The sequence below is a fragment of the Cibotium barometz genome, chromosome 5, assembly GCF_041138505.1.
Source record: "Cibotium barometz isolate CiBa-2024 chromosome 5, ASM4113850v1, whole genome shotgun sequence".
Classification (NCBI taxonomy): domain Eukaryota; kingdom Viridiplantae; phylum Streptophyta; class Polypodiopsida; order Cyatheales; family Cibotiaceae; genus Cibotium; species Cibotium barometz.
The window spans coordinates 33,564,385-33,587,817 of NC_141050.1; the positions used below are offsets into that span (position 1 = coordinate 33,564,385).

The following is a 23,433-nucleotide window of genomic DNA, read 5'->3' on the forward strand; positions in this document are numbered from 1 at the left end:
TTGATTGTAAGGGTTTGCATTCAACCCTTACAATAATCATTCACAGCATGGTTGTAAAGCATATAAACACCAATTGCACTCCCATTCTGGTGTGACTCATGTCCCTCAAAGGACGGTTGGTTTAAAGCCTCCGTCAAACCATGCACATGCATTCTTACATTTGTGGACATGGCTAGGACCTAGGGCACCAATCAAAACACGGGCCACATGAAACCCAAGTGCATTATATACCAATATCCATACACATAATTAATGGAAGCTCTTAGACATGTGCCGAAATCTCAATAATTAATGATAGCTCTTAGATCTTAAATACCACCAACATCCTTCCCAATTAAATTAATGAATAGCTCTTAGACATCAAATACACAAATATCCTTACAAATCATTGATGGCATCTCTCTGAAATGTCCCAAAATCCTCTTGCCTGTGGGAGGGATCATATCAAGGGAAAAATAAAAAATGAGCATTTGCAAAAGATACCCAAATGCTTTACAACCTTTGGACAAAATCACGACATTTTATGAGAAGTAAAAATCTAATTCTGTGTGCGCCTTGGCCCTTGCCTGAGTGGTTATCGTACCATGTTGCCTAGAAGGGGGTGAGATTAAAATGCCAACCTATAATATAGTATGTAACCCACCCCCAACAAAGTGCCTTCTACCATTCAAAAGCAGCATTATATTCATAAAAATGCCTTTGATTTATGAGAAGGTACGTCCTCCAAAACTGGCTACATGTCAGCTTTTGGTTGGTGTCTCCTTCCAGACATGCTTGGACGTTACTCAATTCTCTTAGAGAATTGAGACACTGTATAAAAATGTCAAGAATTGAGCTGTAAACTCCACTATTTGCACGTCAGAGTGGACCTCTGTCATCAATACACCTCTGCTATTAGCATGAGTGTGGCATGACTAGGTTATCTGAATGAAACAGGCAATAACTGCCTTAGTCCTCCCCATAGAAAAGCACTCCTGAAAGACCCTGCCATCAAATATTAGAAAAGAAACTCAGAAGATTGGATACTAGAACAGCAATGATGAACTCACAGACAAATGTGCCTTAGAAAAAGAATGCAGTGCACAATTAAATCAGTAATTTTTTTCGGTTAAAAATTATCCTAAGAGGAGACGTTGCTCTTTGAGAAGATTTAGATACAAATAAGCCCTTGACCCACAAATAGCGAACAACATGTGTACAAGAAAAAGTTATCCATGGTAACAAGGCATACATATGGTAGTACTACATGCAAGTTCCATTGCAAGGTCTAGATCTCAGAAACAGACAAGGGGTAACTTTTGTAGAAGGTAGACATGGGAGGAAAGTGTGGTGAAATTGGAAACCACGTCCAACATAGAGTACTAAGATATGGTGCTGTAAGACCTATCTGTCCAAGTGCAATGACGTGATTACAACACAAATCTAGAAGCTAGGAAGGATAAATGTCACATGCACCCTGCACTTGAGTGCTATGTGACACAATGACTCTACATCAGTGCAACATTTCTACAGTAGGATAACCTTTTTAGGAACATTTTGTCGTATGCCGTGACCCCATTGTGAGCCCCAGTCCGGGACATGTCAAGCACGAGCTATGTAGGTCAGTCTCCAAAGCCACAGAGCGTCTGCATCTGTCAGTCCTCTTACCCACTTGAAGAATTCATCAGATAGGTACATGTAGAGGTCAATCCTAGCATTAGGCATTGCCTTAGCAAGCATTATAGGGGCATATGCACATGGGCCAGCCCATAGGGCACCCCATCATTGGGGCTGCCTTGCATATGGGTCTGCCACCTCTCCTAGGCATGTCAGCCAGCATAGCTAGCCTATTCAGCAATGTAGGCCACCTTCTAGGCATCATGGAGAGCAAGAACACCAAGTCAGCAGCCACATAAGCCTCCAGCATCCAGTCGGCAGCCACATGGGACATGCAAGCTTGCAGTCGGCCAGCACTATAGTTGACCAGCATTAAGGGACAGCATTGACAATATGCAAAGCATTTAATGCTATAAATAGCATATTATTTGTCCAATAAACAGGCCGACAGCAGCAGTAGCAAACCGACCAGCAGCAAAAGTGAAGCATGCGCCTAGTTCCCACCATAAATCATTCAACCCAAGATCGGTTCCCAAACATTCCAAGAGAAGATGTGTGCTGGCCCTTGCGCATACATAAGGCCTCTGCAAAGAACCTCTTCAACATTCAGCCAGCATATGTGCATCCCTCAATTCTGGGTTTGCATAGTGGTCATTGAAGAGTCACTCAAGGGAGCTTAGAGAGCATATGGTTCAGCCTGCGTTCGGTCTACTTTGTCCTTGCGTTGGGCAGTCCTCAATCATCTTTCATACTCACAGCCTGCGTTCGGTCTACTTAGTCCTTGCATTGGGCAGTCCTCAATCATCTTTCATACTCATTGTAAAAGTTTTCCAAAGAAATACAAGCAAATACTCCTCCTTGCAAGGGGGAGGGGGGGGGCGCGGCCTTTCAGTGGGTAATTGGGACCCAATCTAGTGTCGACTCTCTATCTTCTCTCTCTTTTCTCTTCTCTCTCAAAGTTGAATTGCATAAACTCACAGGTTTAAAGAAGGCTTTGTTGCGCGTTACGACGATCAACCTATTGCATGCTACATTGGTATCAGAGCTCCAAGTTGTGACCCAACTTAGATACCAAAAGTGAGAATTCTGTGGATGGTAAAACTGCAATCAGGAACACAATGTCAGGTGAGACTTTGTCAGAAAGCTACAAAGAAGATATGGAAGGAGAGATCTACAAAGAAGACACCACCATTACAGAAACGCTTCCACAATACAATAAAGACTTCATCAAAGCAATCTTGGAACAAAATAGATCAATCAAGCAACAGATAGAGGCTAAAGAAGAAGACGTAGCCAAAGAAAAAAAAGCTAAAAGAGGAGGCTGAAAAAGGCAAGGAAGCAACTGAAAAGCCAAAAGAGCTCTCAGAATTGGAAAGATTGTTTCAGCAAAAAGAAGATGCCAAAAAGGTGGAAGAACAAAGGGCCAAAGAAGCCCGACGTGAGGATGAACAAAGAACTCAGGACGCCAAACGCAAGTCTGAAGAAGACCAAAGACGTGCAGACCAAGCAGCCCGAGAAAGGCTTGCTCGTGATGCTATGCAACTCCAGAACCAACAACTGATAGATGCTATGCAAGCAACCATGATGTCACTTCTCCCGACCCTAGCACTCCAAGCACCAAGTTTCTCCACCACCCAAACCACCACCGTCATACGAGCTCAACCAAATTTTAGCAAGTATAATGGTAAGTGTGATCATGCTGAAGTTATGCAATTCATTCATCAATTTGTAGCATATTTTCCTTTGGCTAAGCTTTCAGACCCTCAAGACTGAGTCCACCTGGTAGCACCTCACCTCTCGAGCAAAGCGGTTACCTGGTGGTTGGTCGAGTCTCCAAGGCTTCTCAGTATGTATGGGACACCTTCATGTCTAACCTCAAAAAACGATTTCTACCTCCCAATACATGACCAACCTTGAGGATGAGTTCTACATACTCTCCCAAAATGGGTCCCCAATACAAGTTATCAAGTCAGCACAACAGTTAGGTATATCCAAGGAGGATAAATTGAAACACTTCATTAGAGGGTTGGACACTAACATTAGGTTTACCGTGCATAATTTTGAGCCACAATCATATGACAAGGCTCTCACTCTCGATCAGAATCAGGAAATGATGTTGAATGGAGGTAAGCCCAAGCAGATCCAAACTAGCTCCAAACCCCAACAGCAGTCCACCACCCAATAGTCATCATCCCAATTGAGGAAGGGAGCTCAGAATAGCAAAGATAACAAGAAAGATTCCCAGAGCACCTCAGGAGGCAAGAAGGATAAGAAAACACCTGAGGAAAAGGCCAAGGAGGGCATTACTGGTCGATGTCTCCAACTAGAAGAGCAAACGTGATACAAGGGAGAGAAAAAATGTTTCTTTTGCCACATCGTGGGGCATGGTAAGAAAGATTATACCAAGTGGCAAGCTACACAAGCCTCCAAGACTTCTATCTCCATAGTAGCCACTGCTAGAGCTGCATCAATATCTCCAACATTCACCACTAATTCATTGTCCTCTTCGATATGGGCAGCTCTGAGGATGCTATTTCTCCTTAGTTGGCTAAAAAGATTGAGTTGTACACTTGTGCCCCATCTCGATGTAGACGGGTTCACACTTGGTCTTCGCACTCACATTTCCTATAAGACTCAACAATTTGAATTCAAGGTTCAAAAGGCCACATTCCAGCGAGACTTCATTGTCTCATCTCTTTTCAAGTGTGATATGATTCTCGGCATTCAATGGTTTAGGGATTATACACCCGTTCCTAATTGGAGGCAAGACATTTTCACTATTGTTGATGGTGTTCCTGGCTCGTCTTGATTCGCGGGGATATGAGCATTCCTGGTATTCTAGAAATTCATCTCACATATCTAGGCCCAAAGAGCTATAAGAAAAGGAGCCAAGTGCACTTTGATAACCAGCAATCTGTTGTTCAACCAACAACCAAACTGAAGTAGAAGCAACCCACAAAAAGAGGCCGCACAAAGGCGTATGAACCAAGGCTAGTCCACGTGGCAGTACAGCAATCAACACTGACAACAATAGTATGGCATAGTAGTCAGTCGGCGTAGCATAGTCAGCACCAGTTTTGTACAGCAGTACGGCAACGAATCGACGTAGGACAACAGGGCCAAATCAGGCGCAAGTATACAACGCTGAACAACAGGCGTACAGCAGCCAGGCACACAATCCAGTCAACACACAATTCAAGCAGCAACAGATCAACATACGGCACAGATTGTACGGATCCGTACACGGTACAATGTATGGACTGATGAAGTGGTGCAGAAAATCGACGACAGTGTCTTGAGCAACAAGGTGATGATGACGAATACCACGCTTGGTTGATGATAATCAAGAGAGATTCATGCTTGTTTTATACTTGAGGGAGGGGTCTTGCTTTTTGCCCAAAAAGCTAGCCATGCTTTTAATTTTTCTTTTTACTTTGCTTTTTGTCTTTTTCACTTTATACAATAAAATATTATTCAAATATAGCCAGCTTTTCCAAAGTTCTTTGTGCTTTGCTTTTCCTGCTTTAGGACCTTATTTTTTAGCCCTAGAGTTGCTTTTTCAAAAAGCAGCTCTAGGTTTTTGGTCCTGCTCAATCCCCTTTTGCTAGTGATGCTCCTTGCTAGTGGTCAACTCAGTTTGACTTTTTGCTTTTCTCTACTTTTTGACCAAAACTGGCGCTTTTCCATGTGTAGGCATTATGGTCCCTGATCCCATAACTTCTTCCACCAATCCAGTGTCCTGGCAAAGGTTCCATCGGGTGAATAGTGCTAGGAAGGCCAAATAGTTATAGGTGCTACCTTAGCACGTCCTACCGGGTCCTATTCAGCATTGGCTGGCGATGGCGAATAGCTGCGTAGATAGGACGTGACTGAACACCGATGAGATGAGGACGGAGCTCTGATACCACTGTTGGTCTAGAGCTACACACAAAAGCAAGCACGTAGAGCTACACACAAAAGCAAGCATGTACACAAAGATCACAGAGATGGTGATGGATAGAGATGCAAAACTGTAGATTGCATTGAAATGTGTGGAGCTGAGAAGTCAACCCACATATAATATCAAAGTACAACAATAATGAAAAGGGCGGTGCAAACGGGACCAATGTTGCCACCAAATGACGGCTCGCTACTGTGACTCCGCCCATCCTCGCGCCCACCATCGCCCTCTCCCTGTGCGCTCGCCCTCTCCCACTGCTGCCCACGTGCTACCCCCTCCTCTCCTCGCCCGTGCTGAGCACCTCCCCTTTCGCGCCCCCACTTTTCTTCCTCGCGGATGCAGCCCACAGATGCTCCCACCCTTGCCTTCCTCGCCTCCGCCAGCCCACCCTCTCCCCCCTTCCTTCTCTTCTTGCATTATGTATGTGTATGTGTGATTCGCGTTCTCAGTCCCTCCTTCCCTCTCCTCTCCACCTCACCTCACCCACAGCAGACACAGATGGCATCATCGAACAATCCACAGATGGACTCATCTGCCCCCTCTAATGACTCCATCCGACTTTCTCTTACGGCCGAAGAGAAAGCGAGCCTAGCCGCAGAGATCGACCGGCTGCAGGCCACTTCGGTGGTCTGCAAAGTTGTAGGCAGTCGGCCCAGCAGGGGTGAGATGCGAGATCTTCTTCAGGCCCACTTGCTCGCTGAGGTGGGCAAGATCACCGACGTCTTCTATCAGATTGAGTTCAAGGCCCCAGAGATGGTTTCCAGAGTTTTGCAACAGAGCCCCTTGACCTTCCGCGCTGCCCGGGCGTACTTCAGGCCCTCGCGTCACGGATTCAACCCTGCGACGGAGGTGATGGAGGAGACCGGCTTTCTAGTGTCGGTCTGCCTTCCTGGACTGAGGAGGGAGTATCTCCATCTCTTACCTCAGATTGGTGGGGCATTCGGGACTATTCTTGAATCCCTGCGCACAACAGCTTCAGTAGCTGCCAAGACAGCTAGCCTCCCTTCGGTACGCGTTCTAGTGCCAGACCCCTCAACATTACCGAAGGAGATTCTCCTCCCCATGATCATGGGGGGGGGGATTCACCAGCACGTTGAGTACTCGGGGCTCCCAAATCAGTGCTTTATCTGCTGCAAGATTGGACATCTTGCAAGAGCTTGCCCCCGACGTCAGACGTGCGCTTCTACTCGGACAGGACAGAGAGGGATTGACCAACGTCGCAGGCTAACCCTCAACAGCGGCCCACTCAGCAGCAGCCGCCGGGGGCAGCCCCGCAAGCACAGACAGGACAGGGCTCTCCCAGCGAGGCCGCTGCCCCCGACTCGGAGGCACACTGACAGGATGCTAGGTGGCAGCATGTTACAGGCAGGTGCCGAGCAGAGGTGGGGGGACAGCCTGGGGGACCAGGAGGTCACCCCCCAGCTCCGGCTCAGTAGTGGGTTCCTACAGGGAACCGATTCAGTGTGCTCCAGGAGGAGCCCCAGGCCAGCCCCTCGCGGGCCCTGGGGGCCGATCCTAGGGTCTCGGCACCCTCGACTTCTTCAACCCCGGGCCAGGCTTCTACTTCTTCCTCGGCTCCCCCGCCACCCGCCTCCTCCGACCGCCTTGCCGATGCCGACTGTTTCCCCCTCCCCCCCCTGGCCCTCCCTCTCCTCGCTCGCCCCCCCCCCTCGCCCTTATCCTCACCCCGCCGCCCCCCGCACCTCTCTTCCTCCCCACCCCCTGCAGCGCCTGCAGGACCTCCCTCGGGCCACGGGTGGAGCACGCCAGTCGTTAGAGTGATTTTACTTTGAGTCGCTCCCTGCATAGTTGCCACACGTTTTTTGAAACGCGTTTTTGAAACGTGTTTGAAACGTTTCAAAAACGTTTCAAACAAATTTCCAAAAGTTTTTTAAAAGTTTTTTTCAAATTTTTTTTCAGGTGTTTTTTCCAGGTTTTTTTTAGGGGGGTGTCCATAAATTTATGTTTGGTACAGTTTAATGCTAAAATCTACATTCAACTTTCATATACATGAATCATGATACATCATGAATGATGAATCCATGATTCAAATTTCATACTGAATCCTGATTCTTAATACATCATACATGATTACAATTTACATCATACAATGATGATATGATCATACATGTAACATGAATGATGGTGCGTAGGGGCCGGGGGAAAGGACTGGTGCGTAGGTAGGGGTGCAAGCAAACCTGGAAGACTTCAAAGGCTGGAAACGTCTCTTTCAAGCGTCACTTTCAAAACTGAAATGCCAGGAGATACTGCATCGTACGTTTTCTATCATAAAAAAAAACTGGCCCAGCAAAAAAACGCGTTTCAAACGTTTGAAACGTTTGCACGTTTCAAACGAGTAGCCTAAAGTTTGAAACGCGTTTTTTTGCAACTATGGCTCCCTGCAAGGCACCAGAGAGAGGCGTCGACCTCCTCTTGAGATCTGCACCTTCCCCCTCTCAGCCATTCCACCTAGCCTTGTGAACTTCGACTATCATCAGAGGGGAGAGCATTTTGGGTATGAGTTTACTCGCCACTTTGGAGACCAGGACTCTGATGCTGCAGCCGCTCGACTAGTGACATGAGGATCGTCTCATGGAACGTGCAGGGGCTGGGAGGCCCTCAGTTTATGCGTTGCAGAGGCAAATTGAGACAGGAGTTGCAGCGATGCTTGGTTGGTGGCTCCATCGATATCCTTATGCTACAGGAGCACCGCCTGTGCAAGAACCGTACTCGGCGTTGTGGACAGCTGATGCATAGACAGAGTGAGACTTTCTGGTCAGCAGCGTTCGGCACGGCTGGTGCCCAGGGGGGAGTATGTATGTCTATTGCGGATTCATGGCGGGCTGCCATTGTGGGCAGGGGTGTTGTGGTCCCAGGGCGTGCACAGTGGATTGTATTGCGATGGGGAGAGGTCAGACTTGGAGTCCTGAACCTCTATGCCCCCAATCAGGCTAGTGCAAGAGCCGCTTTTTGGGATCAGATTGTGGATGTGCTGCCAGAGGTTGAGCACTGGTGTGTAGGGGGTGACTTCAACATGATTGAAGCACCCTTCCAATCGTGTCGGAGGCAGCCATGTCACGGTTCAGGGGGCTGAGCTGGCAGCATGGGAGAGGTTATGCATGACCTTGTGGATTGATGATGTATGGCACCATGAGGGCTTTGGCAGGGAACGAGGCAGTCTCTTGTTCTCTCGCTCTGATCGACGCATTGGCGGCACTAACCTTTCCCGGAGCGACCGGCTTTATGTCAGTGATTGGCTGGGAGCTCGTGGAGGCTCTGTTGGGATTTTGGCTGGCACCTCGATGTCCAATCATGCGCCTGTTATTCTGGTTGTTTCAGAGGAGGTGCGCCGTGTGGCTCAGGCTGTGCGTATTCCTGAGAGTGTGCTTCTTATGAGGATCTGGCAGAGAGAGTGGAGACTGTTTGGGCCGGCATACAGTGGACCGCAGGGGATATCGCTGGTTCTCTTGCGAGGGGGTTGACAGAGCTGAGTGATGTCTTCAGAGTAGAGTCACGCGAGCGCCTTGCTCAGGTGAGGGAGACTGAGCGTCGACTGCACCAGAGTGTGGCCTCACTTCAGCGGCAGCAGGAGGCCCATCCAGAAAGCTCATGGATTGGGACTCAGCTAGAGCAGGCCGAGCAGGAGCTCCGGCAGGTCGAGGAGAGACTGACACGAGTTTTTGTTCCACAGACAGGCTGCTCATTGGACTCAGGTGGGAGACAGAGTCTCTAGGGACTTCTTTGCAATCACGGGCCCTCGCCACTCCAGGACAGGGGTCAAGCGATTGAGGCACCCTGATGGATCCTGTGGTACTGAACCTGATGAGATCAGAGAGATTGCGACGGATTTTTATAGTCTTGCTCTCAGCAAAGGAGCCCTCTCCCCACCGAGAGGAATGTCATCAGGCAGTTTGGATGCACACGAGGAGGGTAGTGACCGAGGAGATGCATGCCCGACTGATGGGCCCCCTTCTCAGGCACTGAGCTGTATGATGTGCTTCGAGCTTTACCTCGAGGCAGCTGCCCAGGGGAGGATGGCTTGCTTCCCTCCTTTTTTATGCGCTACTGGGAGATCCTAGAGCCGGGTATGCTTCAGGCTTTTCAGGAGGTGATGGATACAGGGCGGATGCCGGGACCTTCTCTGAGGGCTTGATTTTCTTGATCCTCAAAGAGGGGGGGAGACCTCGAGGAGGTGGGACAGTGGGGGCCCATCACGATCTTAAACTCAGCCTACAAAATTCTGGCGAAGGCTCTGAGTTTGAGATTGCAGCCTATGTTAGTGGTGTTGATCCATCCCACACAGACCGGATTTGTCGAGGACCGCAGCATCCTTGACAATATCTTCACTTTCTGGGAGGCAGTCTCCTTGGCCCGTCTGAGGGGAGAGGATATGGCGATTCTTCTGCTTGACTTCGAGAAGGCCTATGACAGAGTTGACTGGGGCTTCTTGGAAGGGACAATGCAGAGGATGGGCTTCCCGGAGACATGGATTCATGGGGTCTCGGCGCTGTACTCTACGGTGCATAGACAGGTTTTGATGGCAGGGGGCAGAGGAGAGAGATTTGCTTTGACCAGATCTGTCCGCCAGGGATGCCCTCTTGCACCTACATTGTTTCTCTTCTTTGCTGAGGCTATGAGCAGCTTCTTGACTTCACAGGAGGTGGGACTCCAGGGCCTTCGCCTCCCCACCAGAGATGACAGAGATGAGGAGCTACTTGATTCAGAGTTTGCTGATGATACAGCGATGTATTTACCGGGCCATAAGGCCAATCTGCACCACTTTGAGAGAGCCATTGAGGTCTTTTGCGATGCACCTGGTGCCCAGATTAATTGGCACAAATCTTGTGGATTCTGGACAGGCAGTGGAGATCCTCCACAGTGGCTTCCGAGCCCTCAGTTTCGTTAGATCCCCCCACGGACACCAGTGCGCTACTTAGGCTGCCAGGTTGGGATAGACCTGATGGCAGAGCAGCAGATTGCCCTCCTTCTTCTATGCATCAGGAAGAAGCCACTGCATTGGAGCTCGGCCCGCCTCTCTCTTGCTGGGCGTGCAGTGGTGGCAAATCAGGTGCTGCTAGCGATGATGTGGTATATCACCTCCTGTTGGATCTTCTCGAGCTCCTGTATCAGTCAGGTACAGCGACTGATCAGGAACTTTCTATGGTCAGGAGGGGATGGGCGGCCTGCCAGGGCCAAGGTCTCTTTGCCAGTCATTACTTGCCTATTTCTCATGGAGGCTTGGGAATAGTGGACCCAGCTTACCAGAGCCGAGCGCTCCTGGGCAAGTTCATTGTGCGGGGGCTCCTTCCAGGCGTGGAGCCATGGAAGGAACTTCTTATTCAGCATATTCAGCAGTGCACCCCGGCTACTGGACGGCCCTGGCAGCCAGAGACTCAATGGATTTTTACAGAAATGCGCAGAGTAGGACTCTCGAGGAGATGCGAGGATCGCTTTGCTTCTTGCAGCCTATTGAGGACTTGGGAGCAGTTATGCCCAGCACTTATTCAGACTCCGCCTGCCTGTACAGAGGAGTGTCTTCGCCAGCCTCTTGTCTGGAATCCTCAGCTTCGGACAGATAGTGGACACATAGTGGGTTCCATGCTGCATGTTTCATGGGGGGCCATGGCGGCAGGACCAGCCCATAGCTTGGGTGAGTGGCTTGATTTCAGGAGGCTTCCTGAGGAGGTGCAGCGAGAGCGCCTGGGCCAGATGCGAGGCAATGCGCTCATGATCAGTGACATTGAGGCCGCGATCCCGCAGGCATGGACTCAGCCTATTGATTCCCCGGCGCAAGCCTGGATGGGGGCCTTTACTCCGTTAGAGGTTCTCATCGCCGTCAGAGGCTGTTAGGAGGATCACCAGCTCTTCTTTGAGATCGGCGATTGCCGCTGGTTACAGAGGGTCCAGAGCGAGACACCTTTGGTAGCACATTGCACATTTCAGCGCATTAGAGTTGTGGGGGTCATAGGCAGAGTATGGTATGTGGATCCAGACCCGGATGAGGTTCAGAGCGACCCCAGCTGGCGCCTGTGGGCATGGGGGCAGAGACCTTTGGCTCGGTTACAGTGGGATCCAGGAGAGTGGCAGTGGCGCGATCCGTTTGCCTCCCCTGGTAGCCCTGAGATCCCCTTCCTCCAGTACACGGCCCGGCTGGGACGACGCATCCTGACAGCACGCCGAGGGGCCACACCAGCAGCTGCAGAGCACTGGCAGCGACAGGGGCTCACTAGAGCCTTCCTGACAGACTTTTGGTAGCGCCTCTGGAGGAGTCAGCAGCCGTGGACAGTGATTTTTCTTTGGCTAGTAGCTCATCGAGGCACTGCAATCGGGGTCTGGTTTGCATATGGAGGCAGATCACCAGCTTGCACAGGATGCGACCATCCTCAGGAGTCACAGAGACATTGCCTATGGGACTGCCCATTGGCTCAGCAGATTTGGAGGAGGATTCTGCGATTGTTTGCTGCTACTGCGAGAGGACAGACTTTCACTTGGGGCGCCGTAGCAAGGAGCACCCTCTCCGGACAAGCGATGGGATATGAGTCAGAGGCGACCAGCCTGATTAGCACTCAGGGAGGCATGACTACTACTGTTCCAGTACCAGACTACTCCACTCACCCGTGGGAGGATGGTGTGCGGGACTTGCGGTGGGAGCTGATTGGCAGCCTGGCTGTGTGGTTTGTCTGGCGGACCTGATGCCGCAGGATCTTTGAGGGCAGGGTGGTACCACCGGCAGAGACTGTCAGAGATTTCTGGCTTGAGCTCATTCACACTCTTCGAGGACAGTACGACCGTCTACAGGGGAGCTCGGACACCATGATTCGGACGCGGCTCGCTTTTCTGTCTCTGGGGAAAGGGCCCCTTCCTCTCACAGGCTCAGGGATCAGTGCGCTGGCACCGGTTCAGGTAATGTTCTGGTAGGCATAACCAGGAAGTCTCCCACCAGGTACTTATTGCCATCATAGTATGCCTCTATTTATAGTAGTCCAAGAACCTTGGTATTCCTACCATGGATACCTTTCACCTTTAAAGAGGTATCTATGAGTTGGGGTTTTCCCAACTGGTTCCATGCATTGAAGGAAATCAGATTGTGAATAGCCCCCGTATCAAGTAATTCATTAAAAAGCACTTTACCATAAGGGCTAGTCAATTGAATGAATGTTTGTAGAGGTGCTATGTGCTCCTCTGTGTCTCCTTCAACCTCTCCCCCCAACAAAGGCTTGTGCAGATCCCAAAATAGCTTCTTGATGTTGTTAAAGTTTGGCACATCTTTCCCTTGCCTCCTCGTGGGCTGGCACTACATCCCCCCCCCCGCCCCCCCCATTGTTTGGCTCTTCCTCCCACCCCCCCCCCCCCCCCCCATTGTATGATCTAGCCCTTTGTATTATGGGTGTGTGGGTTGGGTCTTTTCCCCCTGATGTATGCTACCCCTGTCGTAGGGGTGTTGTAGCCTACGAACGTTTTTTCTTAACTAATGGAGGGATCTGTTTGAGGGAAAAAAATAATAATGGAAAGGGCAGTGTCCTCTCACACCATGTGTGCTAGGGGAAAAAACCCAAAGGGAAAGAGAGCACTAAATTGCAAAAAAAGTGGAGAGTAGAGAACATTACTGCTTGCAAACTTTGGTTACAAACTGAAGGTGGTCCGCCCACCCATGTGCTCCGGGTAAGGAGCTTTGATGGCGATCTAGACAGACTTTGGGTGTAGGATGTCTTGCTTACAAGAACGCTTGAACACAATAAACTCAATGATGAACAAAGGCTACCACCGCCCCCATCCTTTTTGTGAAAAAGAAGGATGGATACCCCCAACTTTACGTAGATTATCGGGCGCTCAATAAGCTGACAATCAAGAGCAAGTTCCCAATTTCTCGGCATGAAACTTGATCTTAAAGACCCCAATGACCTACCTAAGCAAAGGCCGGTCCACAAGCTTCCATGTGCCATTCCTTTCAATGGAATCAATCTCAGTCTCCATGGCTGCCCGCCACTCAAGAAGAGCAAGAGCTAAGAGAATGGTTGAAGGCAGCAAGCGCAACCAGAAGAGAGACTTGGAGCAGACAGCAATGATCCAACACTTGTGCAATATGATGAATGAATTAAATAGCAAAAAGCATGTTCTTATATACAGCACAAATAGCCAAGTTGGCCAGTAGAAGAAACCCATGACTCCTGAAAAATACCTACGCCTAGGAAAAGTTCCCTAAAATGTGGGAAAAAATACCCACAACTGAGTAAAATATATCAGATAAATATGCTACATAAATGGTGCAATAAATGGGATAAATGCTAGAGATGAACATAGTCCAACACCTTCTCTCAGCTCTAGCACGATGTACGGACTCCCATACGGGTCAGGAGCTAATCAATAGAATCTCGAGGAAGAGGCTTAGTGAAGAGGTCAACTAGGTTGTCCTGAGAGGGGACAATACTCCAGAGAAATGATGACATCAGTGACCAACTCACAAACAAAGTGAAAATGGACCTCAATGTGGCACTCTGGCTGTCTGTAAGAATGCAAACAGAGGAGTTCGAAAGAACACCAAGATTACTCACAATCTACATCAACCATAGCAACTCACAGAAGGTATCCAAATAGGCCCAGTACTCAACCTCCGTAGAAGAAATTGAGACTGTATCTTGCTTCTTGGATCACAAGGAAATGAGGCCATGACCTAAAGTGAAGCAATAACCAGAAGTAGACCGCTTGGTATCCTGGTTACCTGCCCAATCAGCATCAGAGTATCCAACAAGCTCAATGCTTCCTCTAAAAGAGAGACCATAGTCCACGGTACAAGATAAGTATCGAAGAACCCTGAGAGCGGCCTACCAATGAGAATGTCGAGGAGTGCAAGAGAACTGACTAAGAACACTGTCGCTCTAAGAAATGTTGGCCTGGTATAAGTCAAGAGAATACGAGAACCCACAAGCCTTCGGTATTGTGTATTGTCCTCAAAGATGGAAGTTGAATCTTCTCGAGAAAGCTTGGAGTTAGGATCCATCGGATAGGAAAAAGGATGGCACTCGCTCATACCAAATGTCTCCAGAAGCTGTTGTAGATATCTATCTTGGCTAAGGAAAACTCCATCACAATTCTGATAGACCTCCATACCAAGAAAGTAGTGGAGAAATCCTAAATCAATCATCTCAAAAGTGAGAGCTAAATTTGACCAGAGCTGTTCAATCTTGGTATGATGAGAGCCACTGATCACACCAAATCATCAACATATAAGACGATCAAACAAATCAAAGCATCCTGAGCAAAGACATAGAGATTGTGCAAAGCATCTCTAGAAACCAAGGAAAGAAAGAATGCATCAATCTTATCATACCATGCCTTGGGTGCCTGTTTCAAACCATAAAGGACTCTGTGCAAAACCCTAAGATGTGAAACTGAAGGTTTCTGTCGTGTAAAAAGCGTCCTCCAGTGTCATATTAACGCCACCTTAGTGGGAGAACGGTTGATGATGTAGATAGCAATGGTCACAGCTTCTCCCTGGAAAGAGAGAGGAAGATCAAAAGAAGAAAGCATGGTACGGGCCATCTCCTGAACAGTTTTTTGCGTTCAACCACACCATTCTGTTGTGGAGTGCTAGGTGTGGAGAACTGATGGCCAATACCTTTCTGGGAACAAAAGTTGTGGAAGGCTTTGGAGATGAATTCTCCTTCATTGCCCGAACACACTTGTCGAACCTTCTGCACGATCGCATTCTCGACCAAAGCCACCCACTCTTGAAAGCAAGAGAAAGCCTAAGATTTTTCTGCCAAGAGATACACCCAAACTTTACATGAGAAATCATCAATATAATAAGCATGAAGTACCTCGCACCACCATGGGTAGTAGTCCACAAGAGACCGCACAAGTCCATATGTATAAGCTCCAGGATGTGAGAAGCTCGATGAGTAGCCTCGTGAGGGAAAGGCTCTTCGTGTTGCTTGCCATGCAAACAAGCCACACAAGTGGAGTGGAAGGGTTTCAGTTGTGGAAGTCCCTCAACCATCTGCTAAAAAGACAGTTCAAGTGCCCGTAGCGAGCATGCCACAACGCTATATCCACCTAAGCTACCAAGGCATATACCTAGATGAATCCAAGAACATGCCCAAATCCACCTTATATGAAAGTGTAATTTATAACCTCATGGTGGTCATCCACAAGAAAATAAACCATCAACTCCATCATGCATAGTATGGACTAGATACTACGACGTCCCCACTAACGTCATCAGTTGTCACATGCATCCCGCACTTGGATGCCACATAGACATATCTGTACAGAAGGTGCAGGACTTGGGATGGTGAATTGGTCCCATGTGAGCCCAATCTGGGAGGACGAGTCAGCCAGGGATCCATCTCAGTTGTCCGAGGTCAGGTGTGCATTGTCCTGCACAGGAGTCTAAGGTCAGGTGTGCATTGTCCTGCACATGAAACAGTGCCAGTCCGCGCTGTGAGTCTCCCTCTGGAATGATGTCAGTGATTCTGTGTATCTAGTATGGTACCGGATGCCAGATCACTGAGTAGTTAGTTAGGGTTTGCGTTTAGAACAAGGGGCCAGCACATAGGGCTACCCCGGGTCTTTGTGTGGGCATGGGGATAGTGTGGAACCACCCCCATGAGGGCCAGGAAGGCCCTGGCTGAACCCACCAGCCATGGAGGGGCTGTAGGACAGCCCTAGGGGCACGCTAAAGGGAGACATTCAGGAGATGCAACCTTTGTATGGCTGTAGGGCAGGTATGGGGCAGCCCATACAGGCTGCCCAGCCCTCAAGATGTTTGCAAAAGCATTGTCCAGCCATCCAGAATCAAGCGCATGATGCCCAGCCAATTACGGAAAAAAACGCAGCATTTTATGTGAATTTTTCAGCATTAAATGCTGAAAAACTCAGTCGTGGGACATTTTATGCTGGCCGCCTGGACTTCAGCTGGCCGACTGCTCTAGATGGAGTAGTATAAATAGGAGAGTCCATAATCCCATTTGTTCATCTCATTTCTCACTAAGAACTCAAGCATAAAGGGGCTAGACAAGCCAAGAAGGTGCTAAGCAAAGGGGTGAAGGACTGGAGGTCAAGGGCAGGGAATTCCCAGCCAAGAAAGGTCAAGGATTTCTGTATTTTCTTTCAGATTTACATCATTCTAATAAAGCAAATACACCATCTGTGGTGGGGGCCCTACAGAGGGTATTTGGGACCCAATACTGTGTCCTCTCTCTCTCTCTCTCTCTCTCTCTCTCTCTCTCTCTCTTTTCTTTCTGCACATCTTCATTCAGTTTGTGCGTTGATTCCGTCGCAAAAAGAGTGCTGATTTCTAAGCATTGAAGTAACCGATTCTTCTCCGAAGCTTCCGCATGTTACAGTGGTATCAGAGTCTACTTCAAGTGCAAAGATTCAGCAAAGAAACCAGAATTTTTTCTCGCTCGTGTGGTTGGTTTTCAGACGCCAGTGGACTACCCTTTTCGGAGTGACTCCTGTCCCTCGAAGGACGGTTGGTTTTCAGCCTCCGGACGTCTCCCACACAGATAGTGGATGGTTAGATTGCGTTCCGGAAAGGAAGTACATTTTTCTGCTATGGCGAGCTTCGACGACGCGAGAGAGACCAAGAACCATGGGACCAGAGTGCACCAGGCAGCCCAGCTAGGGCACCAGGCTTGAGTGTTACAAACATGTTCCAGCAGATGATGCGAGCAATCGCAAAACAGACAACCAAGTTGAATGAGCAAAAGGCGCAAATCTTGGCTCTGGAAGAGCGTACCCGTTCTCCAGCGCCGCGTTTTCCATCAGTGCCCAATACTTGTATTAATGTATACTCTCACACACACTCTAGGCACGCACACACACATACACATATAAGAGCATACATTTATACAAAGGTCTGTGTAGTACTAAGTTTCTGTCAGAGCTCCGGAGATACAAGGCAGACTCAGCCAAGCACTAAGAATCATAACAAATAGGAAGACATGATAGCTTTCAAGAAGTTGTAGCGAATGAGACTTTGACTCATTCAAAGAGCCACAAAAGTCCTTCAACCTGTAAAGACCGCCTTCCTGTACACCTATGCCAATAATCTGCAAGGTGCTGGTATCAATGACCTCAAGAACTGAACTGAACTGTCGAAGTACATGCCGTAGCCTTTCTCTGCATTCTGAAACACTGAGAGCAGATTACTAGAGAGCTTGGAAACATAATTTATAAAGCACATCTAGGATGATAGAAGGCTGGCTAGGAGAAGAGTGAAGCCACACGTTACCTACACAAGAGGCCTCAAGGTTGATAGCATCGCCAATGGACACCTTCTAAGAGCTGGGCCGAATATCATGCAAAATGGACTTGTCATGAGTCATGTGAGTAGTGCACAATAGTGCACCCACTGTCAACCACCCAATCCATAAGACGTGAGGTGGCAGGAACAGGTGACTCTACAAGAAGCTCCTTAATGCCGATGTAGACAGTCTCCTTGGTGGAAGAGGATCTCTAGGATTGGTTGGTAGATGGAGAGGTTTGATTTGTGGGCTTCTTTGCAGAACCACCTCTTCTTCTTCTTGCGACAGTCAAGCTCAATGTGACCTTTGTGACCACAGTAATGGCAAGTACGATCCTTATGAGTAGGATTGTTAGCAGGTTTAGAGTCTACCTTTGTTGCTAGTGGAATTCTTTGCAGAACCACCTCTTCTTCTTCTTGCGACAGTCAAGCTCAATGTGACCTTTGTGAGCAGGTTTAGAGTCAACTTTGTTGCCCTTTGACCTGAAGAAGGCCCTCGGAAGCACCCTGGCTTGTTTTCTTCTTCGTAGCTCTATCCTGAAGCATGCCAACAACAGTATGCAGATCAGGAATAAAGGGAAGAAGTGAAATAGTATCGGGCAATTTAGCAAGGAGCCAATGACCAAAGTCTTCATCAGTAGCATTACTCCCCAAAGAGACCAACTGCTTCTCGATGGTAACAAACGCCGTGATGGAATCCATGATGTTGGCAGTATCGGAGATCTTCAGGTTGGCAAGCTGATTCTCCAAGGCAATCTTCTGAGTAGAGTTCTCTCTATGATACCTCCTTTGAGTGGCATCCTACAATTCTTCTGTGGTCTCATCGTCATTGTCATCAAATCGACGAGCAACAGATGGTTTAATGTTGAAGATGATGAACGCATGTGCCCGAACATCCTTATCAAGCCAAGCATCAATCTCAACCTAAGGAGTTGTCGCAATTGGCTCAACGTCAGCCCCGGTAACAATACCCCATAGCCGATGATACCGGAGTAAAGTCTTCATCTACAAAGACCAATCAAGGTAGTTGGTCCGATCTAGGATGGATTCCTTGGAAAGTTGAAGAGAAGACAGTAGGTGTAGAAGCCATGGAATCCTCATCTTGAATCTACAGCGGAAAGGTTGCAAGTAGGTACCCGGGGCCTACCCACTCCTCCCTAGATGCTAGGTGAGAGGAAAGAAAGATATAGAACTTACACCTTTCGGTCAATGCACACGGGTGAAGATGGGAGCCGACCCGATGCGCGATGAAGGGAGGGAGAGACTAATGAAGCAAGTGCAAAGGCTACCATTAGTCCGAGGTAGGTACAAAATAGAAAAATTAGGAAAACAAAAAAATTGTGTTAAAAAAATTTACCTCCTTTGCAGGGAGGGAGGGCTGGAAAAAAGAAAACACTGGCTAATAGTCTTCCTGAAGAGTGTAGAAGCAAGGGCCGGAGAACCACAACGCTTTGATACCATGAGAGAATGGTTGAAGGCAGCATGCAGAAGCAGAGAAGAGACTTGGAGCAGCCAACAATGATCCAACACTCGAGCAAAATGATGAATGAATTAAATGGCAAAAAAACATATTCTTACATACAGCACAAATAGCCAAGTCGGCCAGTAGAATAAACCCACCACTCGTGAAAAATACCTACAGCTGGGGAAAAGTGCCTAAAAATGTGGAGAAAAAAACCCACGACTGAGTAAAATACATCACATAAATATGCTGCATAAATGGTGCAATAAATGGGATGGATCAGGCTATTAGCTCTAGCATTTTAGCTTTGTCGTTTTCTTTCATTTCATTTTAGTACCCACGATGATGTATTCCATGGACATGGTGTAATCCTTTTGGTCTCATGGGTCATTTTGGCCTTTTGTAGACGTTAATATAACTTTCTTTCTTTCTATCTATCTCTCTTGCACTCTTATCTCCGCTACATCATGCAATCGTCAAGAACCAAGGTGCTGAATATTCCTTATCAAAGTATAATCATGTCTGTATGCTTCTGCATGTCACAGCTAGGCATCTTGTCCTAGGACACGTTCAGAGAGTCCCTACTCTTAGACCTCATTGGGAAGCTTATGGTATCGCACTTGATATTCAAAGGACTTTTTGGAGGTGGTTGTGGCATTCTTACAAGTTACAAGAGGACAAAGATATCCTCCTTTATTTGGCTTTCTTTACTTGGTGGCCTTTCCAGAGATCGGTCGACAGTGTTAGCCCACCATCCCCAAGATGCGCATGAGCTTCAGAGATGGTTTACCATTGCTTGTGGGAGTGCAGGAAGCACAAGAGTATTTGGACCACGATAGCATATCTCCTTGGTAGAATGAGGAAGGATGCTTTTTTTGGTGCTATCATTTGGCTGACACAGTCAAACCCACAGCTCAGGTATGAGGGGAACATTAAGGATCTAGTCATTCTGATTAGTCAAGCAGTTGCTTGGCATGCCATCTTCAGGACATGCTGGAGTTACGATACGCCCCCCACCACCGAGGTTCGACAGTCCGTGGGAGATTATTGCTTGTACTGCAACCTAGCATATTTGGAAGGCTAGATGCATTGAGGCCATTGAGTGCACTTGGTCTATGAGTCACAGTGCATTTGCAAGATTTGGAGTGATGTCATTCACACCTTTATGGCCACTTGAGCCAGACTCCAAGGATCTTCGAGGGCTACGAGAAAGTGTGGCCAATTTATGAGACTAGGATTATGGCATCTTTTCCACCCCCACTCATATGGGACCTTGTTGGCAGCACCAAGTACTGGATTGGTTGAGATTTCTCCCTTGTTTGGTTTTTTTTTTTTTCAAGAAAAAGTCTTCTATTAAGTATGAAAAAGGCATACAACAACCATAGCTATAAGCTGAAAAAGAATAGAACACCCCAATATGTAAGGTGATTTCAACCATTGAGGAGCATCATGATGCCACGAGAGACCTGTGGAACTAGAGGAAAAGATAATGCCATGGTCCCACTCCCGCATAAATACAACGCGCTTTGCTTACGTAAAATGAGAGGACCCCGGAATACGAGCCCAAGTAGCCATAAGAGTATGGATGATATAATCGCCCCATATAGTACTAATGCACTGAGACCCAAAAATCTAGACACCCTCAATAGCCTCTGTGCATCTAGCTCTCCAAATCTGCCATGCTGTAATACTGGCAATAATCTCCCAACTGGTGTCAATCCTCTGTCTGGGGAGTGTATAATCAGAGAGAGGGACATCTTGCAATAAACCATGCTAGGCAATACCTCTACGAATGAAAATAGCAGAGTCTGTATCATTGCCCTCGTAAAAGAGCTGCCGATCGGACTAGGAGAGCCCCACGTCACATGCATGGCACGGCCACTCAATTTGCCCATAAGTTGGACTACGGAACCCCAAATCTGCTGTGCAGTGCTGCATCCCCATAAACAATGTTGCATACCCTTGTTTGGTTTGAAATCTCCCTCTTGTATATTTTCTCATTCCCCACCCCCCCAACCCAAAAAAAGAAACTTCACCATAGGTTGACGCAAACATTTGCATACCTATCATTCTTTCAAACGTTTGTTGTTTTTGCCAGACACATTATGACTTTTGGGATTGTAACACATGCACATAATAGTTTATCTCCAGGTGCAAAACAAACGAATTTAACACATGCACATAACAGTTATCTAAGAGTGCAAATCAAAAGAGAAAACCTCTCATAAATTCATCCCTGATTTCCGCAAATGGACCTCAAGCTGCTGTACAGGATGTGCAAACTGTTTCACTGTCTTGTTATCTTCTGGTCTATACACTTCCTTTTATTCTCCAGTTTCTACAAGTATACCAGTAAAAACTTATCTACTGCAATCTCCTCACAAAGATGTCCAAGGTATGACACACCTCCTTGTCATCCCTCATGTGCTCCAGCTCAAACTAATGCCACCACCATGACACATGTAGCTGAGGCCTGTGATATTTTTATCTTTTATCCATCCTCCCCACTTTGCAGCAAGTCTCCAATCAGTTTTTACCCATATGATGAGCATGTGGGTTTGTCAATAAGAATTGGACTGCCCTGTTCACGATGGCGTAAATCTCATGTGCCCACATCTGATCTCCTTCACATTCTTGGTGGCATTCTGTTTCGCCTTCTTCTGTTTCGCCTTCCTTTCACTGTAAGCATCAATTTTCTTCAGCTTCTTCTGAAGCCTCTCAAACCTGCAGCACAGGTTTGGCTGCCCTAGCTTACTTCTTAGCTGCCACTTGCTTTGGTCAAAGTCAGTTCTCTTTCCAGACACTTTTCCATCGGCTGTAACATTAGGCCACCTATTGCATCATCATCAGATGGCTAGAGTTGATGAAATATGGGGCTGAGGAGTTCGTGGTGTTGGGGGTGGAACCGCTACTTAAAAAATGTAGCCAATCTCTCCATTGCTTCCAGATTTCTACTCCTCAAGATGAGGATTCAGCTTCGTTGGTTGACACATGTCAAAATTTCCAACTGGCACCTAGCATGATCATGCAACATTTGAGATATGAAAGAAACAGTATTTCTTCTCGTAGAAGATAAATTTAACTCTGAAAATCTGTTGTCCAAATCTGCTATAATTCCAAAGCCAAGTACTCTAGCAGAAGTGATAGGAAGGCTACTGTACTACATTCATTAAGATGTCATGGTAAATGAATTGCAACTTGAGAAAATTCACCCACAAAAGACACATTCACTAGGTCCCAACAATGACAAGTCCCATTCCCCCCACGCCACCCCAACCCCCCAAGTTCCAACTCTTTAGAGTAGCTTTACTAGTATGAGAGTGCAAAAGTTACAAGGCATTGTGTTCTGACCTCAAATTGCTCTGGTATTATACGAACCACATTTGTCACACTTATGGTACAACCAATGAAACGGAGCAGTGCCCTTCTGTCCACAATCATTGCAAAGTATATCCTGCATATACCAATTATAAAAATATATTAAAAATTCAAAATTCAAAAAAATATATATCCCCATGCAAAAATTTTAGGAAAGTACCTGCTCTCGGCTTCTATACTCTTCAGGGAGCTGCTCAGAAGCCAGTAAAGCGTCAAGCATACCAAAATATACCTAGCATACAAGCATATTGGCAGTGAGTATAGAACACATACATGCAGATTGTGCTTAACTGGAAAGCATGCCTGTTGGTACTTACATCCATAACTCCCAGAGACTTACTGCATATGGGACAAGTGTAATGACTGTATGTGTATGCCTGCAGAGAACAAAATTAAGTACAAGGCCGGAATGCGACATAGAAGCTGCTGCATTCAGATGTGGATGCTGTGAACAGATTTGAAGGAGATAACCTACCCGATAGCAGGCAGAGTGCATGAAGTGGCCACAAGACAGTGCCTTCACTGGGGTGTGCGATGTGAAAAGGAAATCGTGACAAATGGGGCAATTTGACTCCAGTCCCTTTTCACGGCATTTATGACTTGTTAGAGAGGTAGACATACATGCATTGCAAGTCATGCAATGGAAAAAATCTATCCCCAGGCCTTTCCCAACCCTGCATAAGTTGCAAGATGGGCAATGATAGATCTCCCTGCAGACATCAAGCCAAACACCACCTTATTTGTTGAGACTCAAAACTATCATGATGTATAGCATAGAAGACCACCTCTAGAAGATTATGGACCAGGTTT

The 23,433-nt window shown here is 47.5% G+C and overlaps 1 protein-coding gene and 1 pseudogene across 6 annotated transcripts in view; one reads left to right on the top strand and one right to left on the bottom strand.

Annotated features, from left to right (window-relative positions):
* Window positions 1–313: 313 nt before the first annotated feature.
* Window positions 314–23,433, bottom strand: part of LOC147638383 (zinc finger protein BRUTUS-like) — a 42,221-nt gene continuing 19,101 nt past the window's right edge. The window contains exons 10-15 of one of the 6 annotated variants that reach the window (XR_015265865.1): window positions 23,099–23,333; window positions 22,941–23,000; window positions 22,784–22,855; window positions 22,597–22,699; window positions 2,575–2,697; window positions 314–974 (exon numbers count right to left, since the gene is read on the bottom strand). Coding sequence is in view for 2 of the 6 variants with exons in the window: in XM_086798313.1 (XP_086654439.1) it covers window positions 22,598–22,699; window positions 22,784–22,855; window positions 22,941–23,000; window positions 23,099–23,333 (469 nt within the window). In the remaining 4 variants the exon portion in view is untranslated. Of the gene's footprint in view, window positions 985–2,574; window positions 2,698–21,464; window positions 22,260–22,596; window positions 22,700–22,783; window positions 22,856–22,940; window positions 23,001–23,098; window positions 23,334–23,433 lie in introns of all 6 variants that reach the window. The other 5 variants (XR_015265864.1, XR_015265863.1, XR_015265862.1 and 2 more) reach the window with 5 other exon arrangements.
* On the top strand, window positions 10,949–11,799 carry LOC147638384 (uncharacterized; annotated as a pseudogene).